We start from the raw sequence: 15350 nt of genomic DNA, 5'->3' as shown, positions 1-15350 counted from the left end.
AAAAAGTATCTCGTTAACATAGCATGATTGCATCCATAAAGAATTTAAATATTTACCACCAACAAGTATAGTTGCCCCATTGGGTATATCTTTTACAGCTTCAACAGGATCAGTGTAAAATTTGGTGTTGCGATGACAGCTGGTAGAAAAATAGCATCCACAAATCTGCAACAACAATAAAAGAAATAAGTGAATGAACACTTGAACGCTTGAACACTTGAACAAAAGGCATTATACAGTAGCTTTGTAATGAATACCATCCCTCTGACTAGATAGGAGGGGAAATAGATACAAAAATATATTGCTACTGTAAATACTAAAGGGTGGGGGGAAGGGAGAGCAGGGAGGAGGAGGAGGGAAGTACAGTGCAGGTCTCCAAAACAAGAGAATTCTATCTTTAAATTGCTGATAAATTGTGCCTATCTGAGAACAGATTTACAAATGTTGTTCCTCAGCACAAGCTGGAGCCATCCACAGACTTCTTAAACCTTTATATTGCTACATGAGCTTCAAGGACATCCAGACACTAAACATAAACTGCAGAAAGAAAGACAACACCATCAAAATTTGAGCAGAAGAGGAAGGGACAGCATTGTACGGGCAGTATAGTAGGGGGGTCACCCTTCCACAGAGCAAACCCTCCTCCAGTTTCCTTGTGCAGTCTCAGAGCTTTATAATGCAGCCTTAGAGAACCTCATGTTGTTGAAGAAGAGCCCAGAATCAAGGAGACTCCAAGAAATGCAGGAAGTATGGAGGCTGTCTTGGGGTGACTGTATGATGCCTATATCCCCAAATCGCCTGTTCTGTTGGTGTTGAATATTAAACTCTGCAACTTTAAGACTGGTTCCAGGAGCGAAAGGGCGGGGAGGGAAGAAGAAGTGCAGAGTTTGTTATCAGAGACTGCACTGGCTCCCCCGCATTCCTGCTCACAGACGGTGTTGTCTGCGGTGGACAGCGAGAGAGAGCTCTCCTTTGCTCTTGATTAGTTTTTTGGCTAGCTGAGGCAGAGAAGTGACCTGGATTGGTTTTTTTCCCTTTTTCTGTTCTCCTGGAACTGTTTGTACCTGCTCTGGTCCGAAAACCCAGAAGAGCACCGGGAGCTCACACCTGTGGCCCCCCGGGCCTGGCCTGGGCCTGGGCATTGCCCAGCACAGGAGGGACTGAGAACAGCCTGAGTGAGCTGGGCCCACGGAAAGAACTCTTCTAAATCTGCCATCTCCTCGGAACAGCGAGAGATTTTGCTGTTTGATATTGTTCATTTTTGTGCTGGGAGGTGTGTTGCCTGTTGAACAAACAGTTTTCTTTTTTTTTCCCACTTCTCTCCAATTTCTTTTCCTTTTTTCCTAGAGGGACCTCATTCAGAGGTTACCTCCCAAATTTGTCCTAAACCAGGACAGAGGGCAAGAGGAAAATCAATACAAATCCCATCCCCAAACCCGGACCTCGTGCTGCAAAGCCATTACACAGAAGTCATTATAACTCATGTATGTACTGTTATGTACTTAGGTCACAGGTACCATTAATACTACTCAAGTATTTGTTCAGGCACCACAAGAAAAACTGACACCTAAGTCACCACATTGAAACAGTCTCAATAAATTCAGAAATCTGGAAGCTAAAGTACTACTACCAGTACTACTGGTGTTTTAAGTTCCAGCTTGATAGCAGGAGTGAAAAAATTTATATTGTGAAAGAGGGAGAAAAAATAATAAATAAACAAGGTAATCTATACATTTTGAAGACAATAGTCCAATTCTTCCCTGAAGAGTTACCTTAAGAGTTTCCTACAGTTACAACCAGGGCAACAAACTTTGGCTCAATTTCAATATTACACAAGCTGTTCTCTTTTTATAATTAAAGCTGCAAGAGTTTATACTGAATATGAAGAAAACCTTATTGAATGCAAGCTTACCTCCTTCCCAGTGGAGACACTGATGTTCCTCTGCTTTGATAGACTCAATAAAAAATCGGTATGTGGGTCATAAGAAACAATGTCATGTGAAAAAAACTGCAACAGCCTTCTGCATGCCAAATTATACCATGAATGTTTCTCCACCGATCCATGGTACTTGAAAAGTCACGGAGTCAGGTGCAGTCCCTTCAGACTTCCCTGAGGGAAGCATTGTGCCCATCTTCAAAAAGGGCAAAAATGGAGGACCACAGGAACTACTGACCTGTCAGCCTCACCTCTGTGCCTGGGAAGGCCATGGCACAGCTCCTCCTGGAAGTTGTGCTAAGGCACATGGAGGACAGGGAGATGATTCAGGACAGCCAGCACAGCTTCACTGAGGGCAAGCCCTGCCTGATCATACTAGTGACCTTCTGCGATGGAGTGACCACAAGAGTGGACAACGGAAGGGCTACAGATGTTGCAGACAGGTGCAAGGCATTATAAAAGAAAGGTCCTAGAAAATATGGTTTAAGCCCTGCTATCCTAGCTAAGCTAGAAGTAACTTGTAAGTTCCTACAAGAAAGAACCAGAGGAATGAAAAGTTACTTAACACAACAATCTATTCTGGTCTGCACCTGCATAAGCAATAGATATGTCTCATGAGAATCATTGAAGAAGATATGCAAATACCTGAGTCAAAGTAAGTATCTTAGCAGGTACACACGAAACACTTTCTAACCAATGATTTGATTAGCAAGAAAACTACTAACCAATGGGAGTTCAACACGAGGTCCGTAAAAACTGTATAAAAATGCATTATCATTATATGAATGAAGAATTGGCTTTTCTGCATGAAGAAACTGAGTGCCTGCTGATTATCTTTACAACACTATGGATTCATCTGCACTTCTGCAAAGCCTTTGACACAGTCTTTCACAACATCCTTGTCTCTAATTTGGAGAGACGTGAATTTGATTCCATGGACTTGGTGAATGACGAATTGGTTGGATGGCCACATTCAGAGGGGAATGGCCAATGGCTCAGAGTCCTGATGGATATTGGTGATGCATGGTGCTCCTCAGGGGTTAGTACTGTGACCGAGACTGTTTAATATCTTCATCAATGACAAAGACAGATCAACTACACACTCAGCCAGTTTGCAGATGACACTGAGCTAACCAGTGCAGCTGATAACCCTGAGAGATGCAATGCCATCCAGAGGGACCTGGACAAGCTCAATATGTTGGCCCACTGGAATCGTATAGGGTTCCACAAGACCAAATCCTGGTGCTGGACCTGCATCAGGGAAATCCCAGGTCTGAGTACAGACTGGGAGAGGAACTCATTGACTATTGGTGCTGCTGGTGGGTGAGAGGCTGGACTGCCCCAGCCATGTGCAACTCACAGCTCAGAAAGCCAAACATGGCTTTCTAGGCTGCATCCAGAGCAGTGTGGCCAGTAGATTGAGGGAGGGGACTCTGTCCCTCTACTCTGCTCTGCTGAGACCCAGCTGGAGCACTGCATCCAGCTATGGCGTCCTCTGAATAGGAAGGACATGGACCTGTCAGAGCGGGTACAGAGGAGTATTAAGTGCTGGCATTCTTGGAAATCACAGCACAACAAGGCTGTAAGAAGGCTCGAGGGCCAGGGCTGGAAGGAGGCCAGGCCTCTGCTGTGTCCCTGTACCCACTCATAGGAAAATATTTCAGAGGCCACATGGTACCTCTTCTTTAATCTTCCTGACTGTGTGCAACAGTGATGAACAGAGTAACATGAGTTACATAAGTGTGCATTCACAGGTTGGATGTCTCTAACGAGTGTATCTGCTCTTCTTTCCTAAGTATGTTCCTTTCATAGCCCCTTTCCTACCCACCCCGTTGATGGAGAGCAACGGGCAATGGGCTTCCTGGGACCTGAGGCACCAAGGATCAGCTATGCTTCCCTACACTCTGAGGCAGCAAGACCTCAGGAACTGACAGCAGTTCTGGCAGGTTTAAGAAAACAATATGGGGGCAGATGAGCTTCTTCCTAGAATTATCAATAGAATTTAATTATCTGGAAAAGCAAAAATATGACTTAGTAAAACAAAACCTGAAAGTGCTAAGATTTGTCCATAAGGATATCTGGAATAGTAAACACAAGCATGAGAAGGTGAGCTGTTTCAACTAAAATAAATTAAGAAAAGCCACAGAGACATTTCTGGCTGAAGAGACAAAAAAAAATAACTTTGCTATGGTTACTTGTGGGCTGGAAACTATTAAATCTGTGAGGTTTGGCAGAAGCTTCGCATAGGAAGGGAGCTGCACAGCGGCACAGCACACGTTTATGGATAGCAGTAGATGGCGGGGCTGCCAACGAGCTGCGCACACCTGCTGCCCACCTCCGGGAGAGGAGGCAGTGAGAGCAGCACGGGAATACACAGCAACACACTGCAACTGCGCTGCCTTTTGGAATGTTGGAGATATAAATAAATAATAATAATGAATTAAATATAACAACAAGACCAAAAAGCCTCAAAGCCAACCCTCCATGCCAACCTCTCAAGGTCACCGCATCCCCAGCGCCGCCGGGCCCGGGCCTGCGGCGGGGCGGCTCTCTGCCCTCCCTGCTCCTCCTCCCCGCCGCCCCGGGGCTGCCGCAGGACGAGCCCCTCAAGAACAAAGCCATGGCTTCCCCGCAGAGCAGGAAGCGCCTCCCGCGGGTCCCCCCCGGGGCTCGGCCACCCCTCTCCATGCACCCCGACCCCGGCGCGGGCGGCTGCGAGCGCGGTGCCCGCCAAGGTCAGCCGGCGGGCAGGGCGAGGCGGAGGGGCTCGGACCCGCCTTCCCCGCCGCCCCTCGCCCTTACCTCAGCCCTGCGCGCCGCGGGGAGGAGGATGCGGCGGCCGAGGGGCGGCAGGAGGAATTTGAACGCCGCCATCTTCGCGCTGCGCGGCTGTCGGGGAGCGGAGCGGGGTCGGCAGCCGGGCCGGGCTGGGGCGGCGGATGCGAGAGCCCAAGGCGGGACGCGGGGAGCGGGAGCGGCGGGACAGCGGAGCCCGCGGGCGGAGGGAGGGCGAGGGGCTCGGCCCTGACGTGCGCTGACGTCGATGCGCCCGAGGCGGGGCCGCCGACCGAGGGGCGCCGGAGGGTTGAGCGCCGCCCGTGTCCCCTCGGCCGGCCGCTCCGTGCGGGACCCGGGAGAGCTGTCCAGCTGCCCCTGGGCTGCCGAGCACAGGCAGCCCGTCCCGGGCGCTGTCCCACGGGAGGGAGCAGCCCCCACTCCTGTGACTTCCACTGATAGCTCCGCTCCATGGTCAGCGCGTTTGTTCATGAAAACCGTCAGAACCCGCGCAAAACACGGGTGGGCAAACTCCGTCAACCAGCGGCACATCAGTGTTACAATGTTATAATCACTTAACAAAACAAGAGCATTTCCTGGTTTTCTTTCCTTTTTCCTGTTTACCTTCCCACGATTTCCTCAGATGGACAACTCAGATGTGCCATCTCAGCCGTTTCCTCGTAAAGTTAAGGTAGCTTAAATTTCTCCGGTGTCTGTTTGTGACCAAGGACTAGCAGCACAAGAATTAAGCAAAGGGCAGAGGCTAAGTGGTTAAGTTTCCAGTGGATAGTGATCAAGGTGACCCAGACTCCAAAAAGCACGTGGTCTCCACAGAGGGCCGGGATGCTATGTTTGGTGGGAAAATGTTACTAGAATAGATGTATACTTGTTGAAGCGGCAGCCACATGATGTGAACTGCTGGCCTTTTTGCTGCTGCTAGGAGGAAAACTCAAAATATGCCTCTGCTATTATTTACGCTTCCTAAAAATACCCCAGATGATCAGTGCATGCCCAATGCAACAGAAGGATTCACATTAAAAAATGTGAGAAGCTGTTTAGAGGCAGGAAAAGAGAAATTCTCCTCATGCACATGACTGGAGGTCATAATTCTGGCAGGTCATGCTGACCCTTGTCTTGTTTCCAGGCAGTTTCCAACGCAGCTGCCAGCCTCACTGTAACTTGCCATTGTGGTAATCAACATGCGGAAGGACAAGTCACAAGGAAACAAGGTTTTCAGAGTGTGCTGCTGGTCTACAAAGTGCTTCTGCAGAACCCGCCCATTTTTTTCAGAACACTGGTCCCGCCTTTCTGGTGGTGTTCCGTGGCCTGTGGCATGCCACTCTCTTATATAAGCATTTTTAAAATTGGTGGTTCCTGTACTTACAGTTCCCATAACAGGCAAACCTTGCAGATACCAGTGAAATGTAGTGGGGACACCATCACTACTGTGAAAGTTTTTACTAGTTTTTTCTTTTCTAATTATTTAGCTAGTCAGTTAAATCTGGGATGGTTCCAGCTGCAAAAAAGCTACAGATTACAGAGGCATAATGAGCTAAAACCAAAATAGCAGCACAGCTTGTATTCTTCCAGGACTAAGCATTAGTAAAAAAGTTTAACTGGATTTCTGAACCTTGGTTCTACCTAAATTTTGTATAATCAAGTAAATTCCTTAAGTCATGTTTCCATTCATGACAAAACTTCCCTAAGTATTGAAAAAACTTGTCTAAAGAAAGTTTATTCTCTTCAGTTCAGTAAGCTATCTACCTTTAAACCAACAGTGTGCATTCTAGAGCTTATCAAAGTGTTCAGCGCTGAGTATTTGTTATAGACCCAGCTAGCATTTATTTTGCATGGAGTTTGGGATCCCAACAGTGTTCCTCTTTGCAGACTGAAGGAATACAGCTAACTGCATGCTGTAGGTATGGTGATGACTACTAACACCTCCTTGGAATATCTATTATGCAAAACTGGTTACTCTACTTACTCACTAGTTTATTAACTAGATTTTCCTTATGTTAACCCAATTTCTTAAAAACTGAAAAGTTCACATGTTTTGGGCTGCAAGCATTTTATTTTGGCTTAGAAAAGCTTCAAACATGACTGGAATGGTAGATAAAATATTTTTTTCTGCAGCAGCTTAAAAAGGACTGTAGATCATCAACTTTTTTTAAAGATGTCTGAAAGCCCTTCACACAATGAAAACTCAACTAAGCAGCCAGTGTGAAACACGCCTCTAAAATGAGCAAGAATTTTTCAATGTATTTTTTTGTTTAGTGAAGTAAATCACACGACAGCAGTAAATGGGAGTCCAAACACTTTCTAAATTCAACAGCATTTACAAGTGAGGAGAGTTTTGAGCCCTTGGTGCCCAAAACAAGTCAGCAGGTAGGCATTCTGGAGCTACCACAGGTTAATCATTATATACACCATATAACACTAGCTTACTTATACTACTACCAGGCATAAGATGTCAAAGTCAGCACACCAATACAGTGAAATAATATTGTCCAAAGAAGCCACCAAAGAGTTAGCAGGTAGTTCAGAGGTTTGATTTACCTGCACAGAGGGAAAAAACTGAAATTCTGAAGTAGAGAACTTTGTTTCTCAATCTTCTTTTTTAAATTCATTTATACTTGACGCAGGCTTTAGCTAACTAAAATTTAGCAATTTACCTTTATTTCAGACCCACTGGAACTTGGCAGGAAAATTCAGTTAGGCATGAAAACCATATATGGAGCCAGAGAAGGGAAAGCTCATTTAACTATGCAGCAACTAGAACACAGAGACAACACCTAAACTTATCTTCAACATGTTAATACGTCCCAGTTCTGAAACAAGAGTTTGGTCTTTCAGTACTTTTGATTATTGCTCAAAATACTAAAGTATTATTTATATTATTCATTTAAGAGCACTTGCAACTCATCTTTGAAAAGTGCAATGAACCTGATTCCTTTGGCACGGGATGGCAAGTCAAAGAAAATGGAAAGATTATTTCATGCCATCCTCATATTCCTGTGAGAATGGAGTGCTACAGGGAAAACAAACAAAGACAGGATACGAAACTTGTGATACTGAACTAAAAGCATTAAATAATTACAAATATAATGAGAAAATGAAAACACTTATAAGCTCTGTGCAATACATTCGGCAATTTTAAGATCAACTCATAGCACTTACAGGATATATAACTAGGGGAAAACAAAACGGCTGCTACCTGCAAGGCTAATGATCACACTAGGAAGCCATGGGAACTTAAATATTCAACTTATTAACAAGATTTCAGTGAAAGGAAGGTCATTACAATGAAAAATTAATATTTACAAGTCTAATGAAAATAATGTATGTTAAAAGTCAGCAGGGATGAAACAAATTAAAGTTCGATCATATTTAAATATAAATACCAAAGACAAAAATAAACTGGAAAACAAACAATAACAAAACCTCCCAAACCCTAAAAGCCATTTTCTAGATGGTTATGGAAATGTAAAGCAAATGAGAGAAGCACAGAGCCAAGGTTTTTGAAGGAAATAACACTTGAACTTGTTAAGGAATCTCTTTGCTAACTTCCCTTTTATAGTCCCAAGCTTAAGGTAAAGAGGGAAAACAAACTATGAAAGGATATTGAAGCTACATAATAAGGAAGAAGCAACTCCTCTTTGGCAAGAGCAGTTCTTTACCCCTGAAGGACTTCTTGAGCAGATAATAGTACATCCTCAAATATTTTTGTTACAGTGAATATTGCAGTAGAATACTAGAGCTCATCTAACTAAGAACTTTTTCGTCATTTAAAAATTTAAAATAAACCTAAAAAAATTAATCCAATCCAAACAAACAGAAAACCCAGATAACTGGATGAGGAATTCCAGACAATGAAAAACATTCTCAGGATTTGGGGTTTTGTTGGTTTTGGTTTGGTTTTTTTGGTTTCATACTTGTCCAGTTTTCCTTATACCAAAATCATATTTTAGGTAGAATGCCCTACTTTTATATAAATTATACAGAAGCTTCTATACTTTGTCAGACTATCATAACATTACTAAGCAACTATGCAGAATTTCTTAGAAGCCACTGAATATTTTATACTCTTTTGAGAATTAAAGTTACTGCATGCAAATTATTAACCTTGACAGCACCTGAGAAGTAGCCACTGAAATATCAGCAGTTAAATCAACAGTTAAGTAGTCACTGCAATTTGGTAGTCTTTAAAAAATGACAGAACTTCATGCTTTCCCCCCACTGCAAATGCTGCATCTCAATTCAAAACCACAGTACTTACAAGGTCTAATTATACAGCATTTAAAATTAAGGTGTCACTTTTCTTTAAATAGAACCACAGAGTCTGTTACTCAGCATGATCCTTGGCACTTCTATTCACAATTATATATTGCTCATTTAGTAACTGGTGTTAATATTGTGTAAATAAGTTAAGTGCAATAAGCTTTGACAGTGATAGTCAGTATGTCTAACAGTTCTGGAGAAAGGATAAGTGACTTATCATTCCTTTACAGCAGGAGTGAGGAAACCCCAAAATGTCTATTCAGCAGATATTTGCAGACATCGGCTGCACAAGTTCTGTATGTTTGTATTGATATTTATGGAGGATGGTACAAATGCCTATTCAGAAAACGCTACTACTCTCTGATTCCTCATGTTTGCCAGGAATTTTCTGCTGCAAGCATGCAACACAGCTGGAAAGTCTTTCCCCCACACCCTCTGGTCAAACTGAAAGAATGGGGTTTTTTTACACTCCATACCAATGGTGCTGTAAGGGTAAACATAGCTACAGAACCAAGAAACTGTAAAGAGGAATCCTGAGCAGCTGTCACATGGCAAGTCAGCTCATGTTTGGTAGCACTACTGTAACAGGCTTTTCTGGATTTTGCAATGCAACGTTACACTAATAAACTGCAGAGGATTCTTTCAAATAAACCTCAAGAGCAACAGAATCTACCATAAAAACAGAACCGAGATTGACTTTGTAAAACTGCTAGCATGAACCAATTTTATTCCTTCGATGTGATACACAACATATAAAACAAATACAAAACCTTAATAAGACTATGCAGGTATTCTTTTGCAGAGGTTGTACACAGTAAACAGATCACATGCACACACCCTGTCCCACATCTCGCTAGTGCCATGCAATTAAGACTACAGAGCCAAGCTGCCAGAGCTGTAAATGAAAGGCAACACCTGCCTGGTCAGCAGGTTTCACCTGCAACTGTGGCTTCCTCTTTGAAACTTGGACTTTGCTATCTATTCCATGGGTGTGGAGCTTAATTAGAAAGCACCATTCTCTGTCTGCAAGAATCTAGCAAGCAAACTCATGCAAATAATCTAAGCCCTTGGAATTACTTTATCATCTACTGACAAGGGAGACAATTCCATGCATGCACCAAAAAAAACCCAAGTGCGAACCAATTTTCCAACTGGTTTGGATGTCAATTGTTTTGCCTAATCCTTCTAGTCCATCCAACTGCAGAAGGAGTAGCTGTCTGGAGTTCAGAACAGCTTCTTGCTTACAGTGGGCAGCTTATCAATGGCTTGGTTAGTATTCTCAACAGTCCAAAACTTCCATGTCTAAAAGCAGACAGTCCTTTACTGTGACATTTCATTTCTCAGTCACAAGCAAATAAACAGAAATAATAAGGAATATAACAACTTGCACACAAGATATATGGCAAAATATGAAACTTTTACTGTTAATTTTTTTGGAAGGTGGTTTAAAATGAGCTCCTACAATTCACTCCTCCATCTTTTTAAAAGGTCTCTTAGAATCCATTAGCCTTAGAGTACCATGTTTTCCTTCAGCTATCCCCTGGTTTTGGTAAAGAAAATCTGTCTGATTTAAAACTAGTTCTACAAATATACACTCAGAAGGACCTCTGAAGCTTGCTAAACCTAAGCAGCAGATTCCCTGCATTTGCAAGCACACAGTTGCTTGTTGCACAGCTCTTGGGCTTCCAGCTCTCAATTTCAGCATCTCATCTGAACCATCTGACCATCTCATCAGAGATCCTGATAGTTTGTTTCAGGGGCCAGTTTGATGAAGACTTCCATGCTCTAGCTTTCGAGTTTTGCAGTTTCAGTAAACACAATAATTTCACATTGACATCACTTCCTGAGATGACCTGGTTAAAAGCTGGACTGTACTGAGCACTTTGGTGACACCCTGTGGCATCCTGCTGAACTCTCTAACACAAATGGCTTCGACACTTGAGGTCTTTCACATTTGCCTTCTCAGCACCAATACCTGTTCTCACTTAAGACTAGCAGGCACCAATGAAGCGCTACTTCTGTAGCAAGTTTGGAATACAGAACATTAAGTAGCAATGGTAGCCAGTAAGACTGGGTTGAAATTAATTGCTATGGGAATGGCATAAACATCTCAAGACTCCTACATAATTTTAGAATGTGTAATTCATATGAGTACATCCAAGTGATAAACATGATAGTTTTTGATTGTAGCACATTTATATTGTTAATAAGTTCAAGTAATGACTTGAAGAATTTCACTTAGCTTGCAAGTTATGCACAACAGGAGTCAGAAAATTTGTTAACAATCCTGAATTTTTTTGTTTATATAACAGGGTAAAACCTTGATTATCATTATCATAGTTTGCCACTTCAACAGTTGCACACTGTAGCAGAGGAATTATCTGTGACAGGATTAGGTCATCAAAAGTATGTTTATATTTATTTTCTTATGACTTCAGAAGAAGAGGTATTTAGTTGAACATAGGCTCAAGAGAGTACTCTTGGCAGTCGCACTCACAGGTAGCAGATTTCCAGCAAGCCAACACCACAGACAATTCACATCCTCCTACACACTTAACGTACAACAGACATGGACTTCTTGCTCAAGCAAGGGCAGTGCATGGATTTGCATAGCTGAACATCCAACTGTAGTACTGGAAAAGGACTTGGGTGGCTTTTAATACAGATGAGCCTTCCAGCCACAATCATCTGAAAGATGCAATCACATAAACATAACTTAAAAGTCGGTGTCATAGAGAGCAGGAAGTAGTGTCAAGAGACCAAAGTAGCTGATTAAACTCATTTTCTTCCAAGAGTCATGCTTGCCAAACTAAGGCATGACACTCGTCTCATGTACACCTCAGGTACACATCTATTCTTATCCATTGCATGATCCTTTCAGGAATGTTGTTCAATTGGTTTGGGTTTTTTCCCTCAAGAAAAACCCCAGAAGTACAAGAAAAGCTTTAGTGCTAAGTCCTATGTAGATTAATACAACACCTCAATTAGCGGATTTAATTTTGCTATGATCCAAGGCAATTAACTGTATAAAACCTCTTACAGAGGCAAAAAACTTCAGTAAAAGCCAAATAAAGATTCTCTCTGGGGATGCTATACATAACAGTTTCAGAAGGAAGCTACAGTCATTTTACAGACATTCAGATCAGCTTGATGATTCAGCTGCCCACTAGGTCTGTGCAAGAGGTGGGTAGCATTCAGTCAAATTGAGAGCTGATGTTGTGAACCAAACCATCACACTACTCTAGAATTAATACAATTAAAGATTAGAATATGCAGTAACTGACAAAAGTCTGTTTGACCAAAGAATGTTAGTTCTGTGTTTGCTCTAAGTCGACTGTGAAATAATACCATAAATTCCAAAATAGTGATCTGTAACATTTGGAGACTGGGATGAAGACTGATGTAAGCAAGTGCTCCCAGACTAACACTAATACAAAGTAATAAATGAGATGTGGCAGGCACAGCATTTCTCTAGATGAAGGCATACAGAGTACACACCATTCTCTGTTCTCTAACCATGTAATAGGAAAACCAGGTTTCCTTGCCTGTTGAAAGTAAACCATTTCATTACTTATAGAAGACTGTACAGAAGATTTATGATTCCTTTTTAAAAAGAAATTTCTTCAGATCTCTCTCAAACAGCAAAAAGTTCCTATTTGTCAGTCTTTAATACTCCCCTCTTCTAGGTAGGTCACTTTAGAGGACAGCAGTTCCAACATCAAAGTTCAGTGCATGCTACTCTAACCACCAGATATTGAACTGTTAAATTACCTTCTATGTTCAGAACGTATTTCAAATCCAGTACCACATTGTTCTGGTAGCAGGCTGTAAGAAAGCAGCTGGTTCCTATTTTGTCAGTGCACCACCTGAACTACAAACAAAACAGAAAGCAGGTAGAACAAAGAACAGCCATATAAGATCAGGCAAACAGAAATATGACACACCTGTGATTTCTATTAATCATTGGCATTCACATGCCTCTCCAAAATAAATATACTTCACATCTATTGACACAAAGGTAAAATTCCATTACAGATCACCCTTATTCTCTGATTTTACATTTGGCATTGATAATATCAGTATTAAATGCTCTCAGCTGGATATATTTCAGACTAAATACACAGCCTAATTTTAAGAGAGATGACTGAATTTGATACTGCCTTTTAAAATGTCATTAATAATGACATGATGAATAATCCCATGACTTTATTCCATATGACTCTAGATGTTGGAAATCATTTCATAGTCCTTAATCCCACAAACATGAAGGAAATATTTGGTAATGATTTTCAACTTCCTCAGCATTATTCTGAATAAATTCCAGTTTTACTCCCCTTCCCTGGTAATAGCAAAGCCACTAAGTGAAAGAGGCAGAATGTGTACCTCCTTTTTTGAACTTAAAGAGGGTCTGAAAGGTGATTACTATACTATTGACCATGAGATATTATTACAGATATTATTAGCTACAACAAACACATGAAGCTCACATACAATAAATAAAGACTTCTGTTTCATATTTTCTGGGCAGAAATACAAATATTTATTTTACTTATATTCAAGAGCAGAAATATCTACTTCAAATACTTCAAATAATACAATGATAAAAGGTGGATGACAAAATATTCTGCAACACATTTTGATATTAATTTAAATTTAGCTTTACTCAAGTATTTTTATAACCAACTCTTCTTGTACTCCTCAACTAATTATTCATGCTTGCAAAATAAGGGCAAATACTTGTTTTTGAAATCGTAGTAATTCAGTATCATTCTAAGATGCTGTATCAAATACAGTTTTCTAACTTCTGTCAGTTTCTACAGGACTTGAATCATGCTATACTGCTTTATTTGCTACAAATTCAAACAAGCCAAATATATCTGTATTAACATCCATGATGCCCTCCTTGTCAGTTTTAAACAAAAATTTTGACCACAGACTCTAAAATTATTGGGAAACTGCTAGATGAGGGATAAATCTAACAACTTTTCAGTCTTGTCTAATCAGGTCTGATCTAATCTTTCTATTTCTCTAATTCCATTAATTTTTCCCATTACTAACTACTTCCACCTCCATACAACCTTTTGTTTCCTTTCTTTCTTTCTTTCTTTCTTTCTTTCTTTCTTTCTTTCTTTCTTTCTTTCTTTCTTTCTTTCTTTCTTTCTTTCTTTCTTTCTTTCTTTCTTTCTTTCTTTCTTTCTTTCTTTCTTTCTTTCTTTCTTTCTTTCTTTCTTTCTTTCTTTCTTTCTTTCTTTCTTTCTTTCTTTCTTTCTTTCTTCCTTTCTTCCTTCCTTTCTTCCTTTCTTCCTTCCTTTCTTCCTTTCTTCCTTTCCTTCTTCCTTTCCTCCTTCCTTCCTTCCTTCCTTCCTTCCTTCCTTCCTTCCTTCCTTCCTTCCTTCCTTCCTTCCTTCCTTCCTTCCTTCCTTCCTTCCTTCCTTCCTTCCTTCCTTCCTTCCTTCCTTCCTTCCTTCCTCATCAGGCTTCATAACCTCTAGTCAGAGGACTAATTTGCTGGAAGCAAATTATCTTTCTAGAGATCAAAACGGCCAGCAGTCAGGGAGCTGAGGGGTGACCTCACAGGAGTCTGCACCCTCCTAACCAGGCACAGGGAGGCAGAGGAGAGGAAGGTGCTGATCTCGCCTCTCTGGTGACCCACGGCAAGACATGAGGAAATGGAACGAAGCTGCATCGGGGAAGTGCAGGTTGGACATTAGGGAATTGGACTTGCTGATCCTCCTTATGGGTCTCTTCCAGCCTAAGGTATTTTGTGATTATATGAACATATACTGTTCACTTGAACGCACCAAAATTCCTCTCTTGGCTACCTTACCAAGAATTTGTACAAGGTTATTATAAATATTACCTATTTTAAGTGTCACAGTTTTAAGAAAACTTGCACAGTTCAAAATGTCTTGAAGCTGCTAATAATGATAAAAATTTATCAATCACTGCTGTGCAAATCTGTTTTTCTTAGATGATACTGTATTTTTGATTAAAGCTAAAGACATTTCCCTAGTTTAAATAATATTAGAGGAACACAAAGGAACAATTCTCTCATGTTTAAACATTGTTTCTTTAACTTCCAATATAAATAATGAATGTCCCAGAGCTACTAAAGCAGAATAACTATGTATATCCAAGACATGACTTATTCTAGTATGTTTCAAGTTTTCAGGTATTTGGAGATGTTGGGATAGCCCAGTTTCACAGTTACATATATCAGGCCAGTTAGGAAGTGTTGATGGAATACCACAGGACAAAAATAATTCCAAAGCGTATCATTACAACCAGCCTTCTCTCTAGCAATATACACATTTACTGACACACCCCAGAAGGACAAGAGGAGTATGTGGTTTGGAAGGAA

At 41.3% G+C, this 15350-nt stretch overlaps 1 protein-coding gene across 1 annotated transcript in view; it reads right to left on the bottom strand.

The window, feature by feature from the left end:
• Nucleotides 1-4976, bottom strand: part of OXCT1 (3-oxoacid CoA-transferase 1) — an 87018-nt gene extending 82042 nt beyond the window's left edge. The window contains exons 1-2 of the mRNA XM_014875508.2: nt 4739-4976; nt 57-165 (exon numbers count right to left, since the gene is read on the bottom strand). Coding sequence (XP_014730994.1) covers nt 57-165; nt 4739-4810 — 181 coding nt within the window. The 5' untranslated portion in view covers nt 4811-4976. The remainder of the gene's footprint in view (nt 1-56; nt 166-4738) is intronic.
• Nucleotides 4977-15350: the final 10374 nt, after the last annotated feature.

Source organism: Sturnus vulgaris, chromosome Z (assembly GCF_052056855.1).
Source record: "Sturnus vulgaris isolate bStuVul1 chromosome Z, bStuVul1.hap1, whole genome shotgun sequence".
Classification (NCBI taxonomy): domain Eukaryota; kingdom Metazoa; phylum Chordata; class Aves; order Passeriformes; family Sturnidae; genus Sturnus; species Sturnus vulgaris.
The sequence above is the reverse complement of the archived record's forward strand: the minus strand, read 5'-3'. Positions and strand labels throughout refer to the sequence as shown.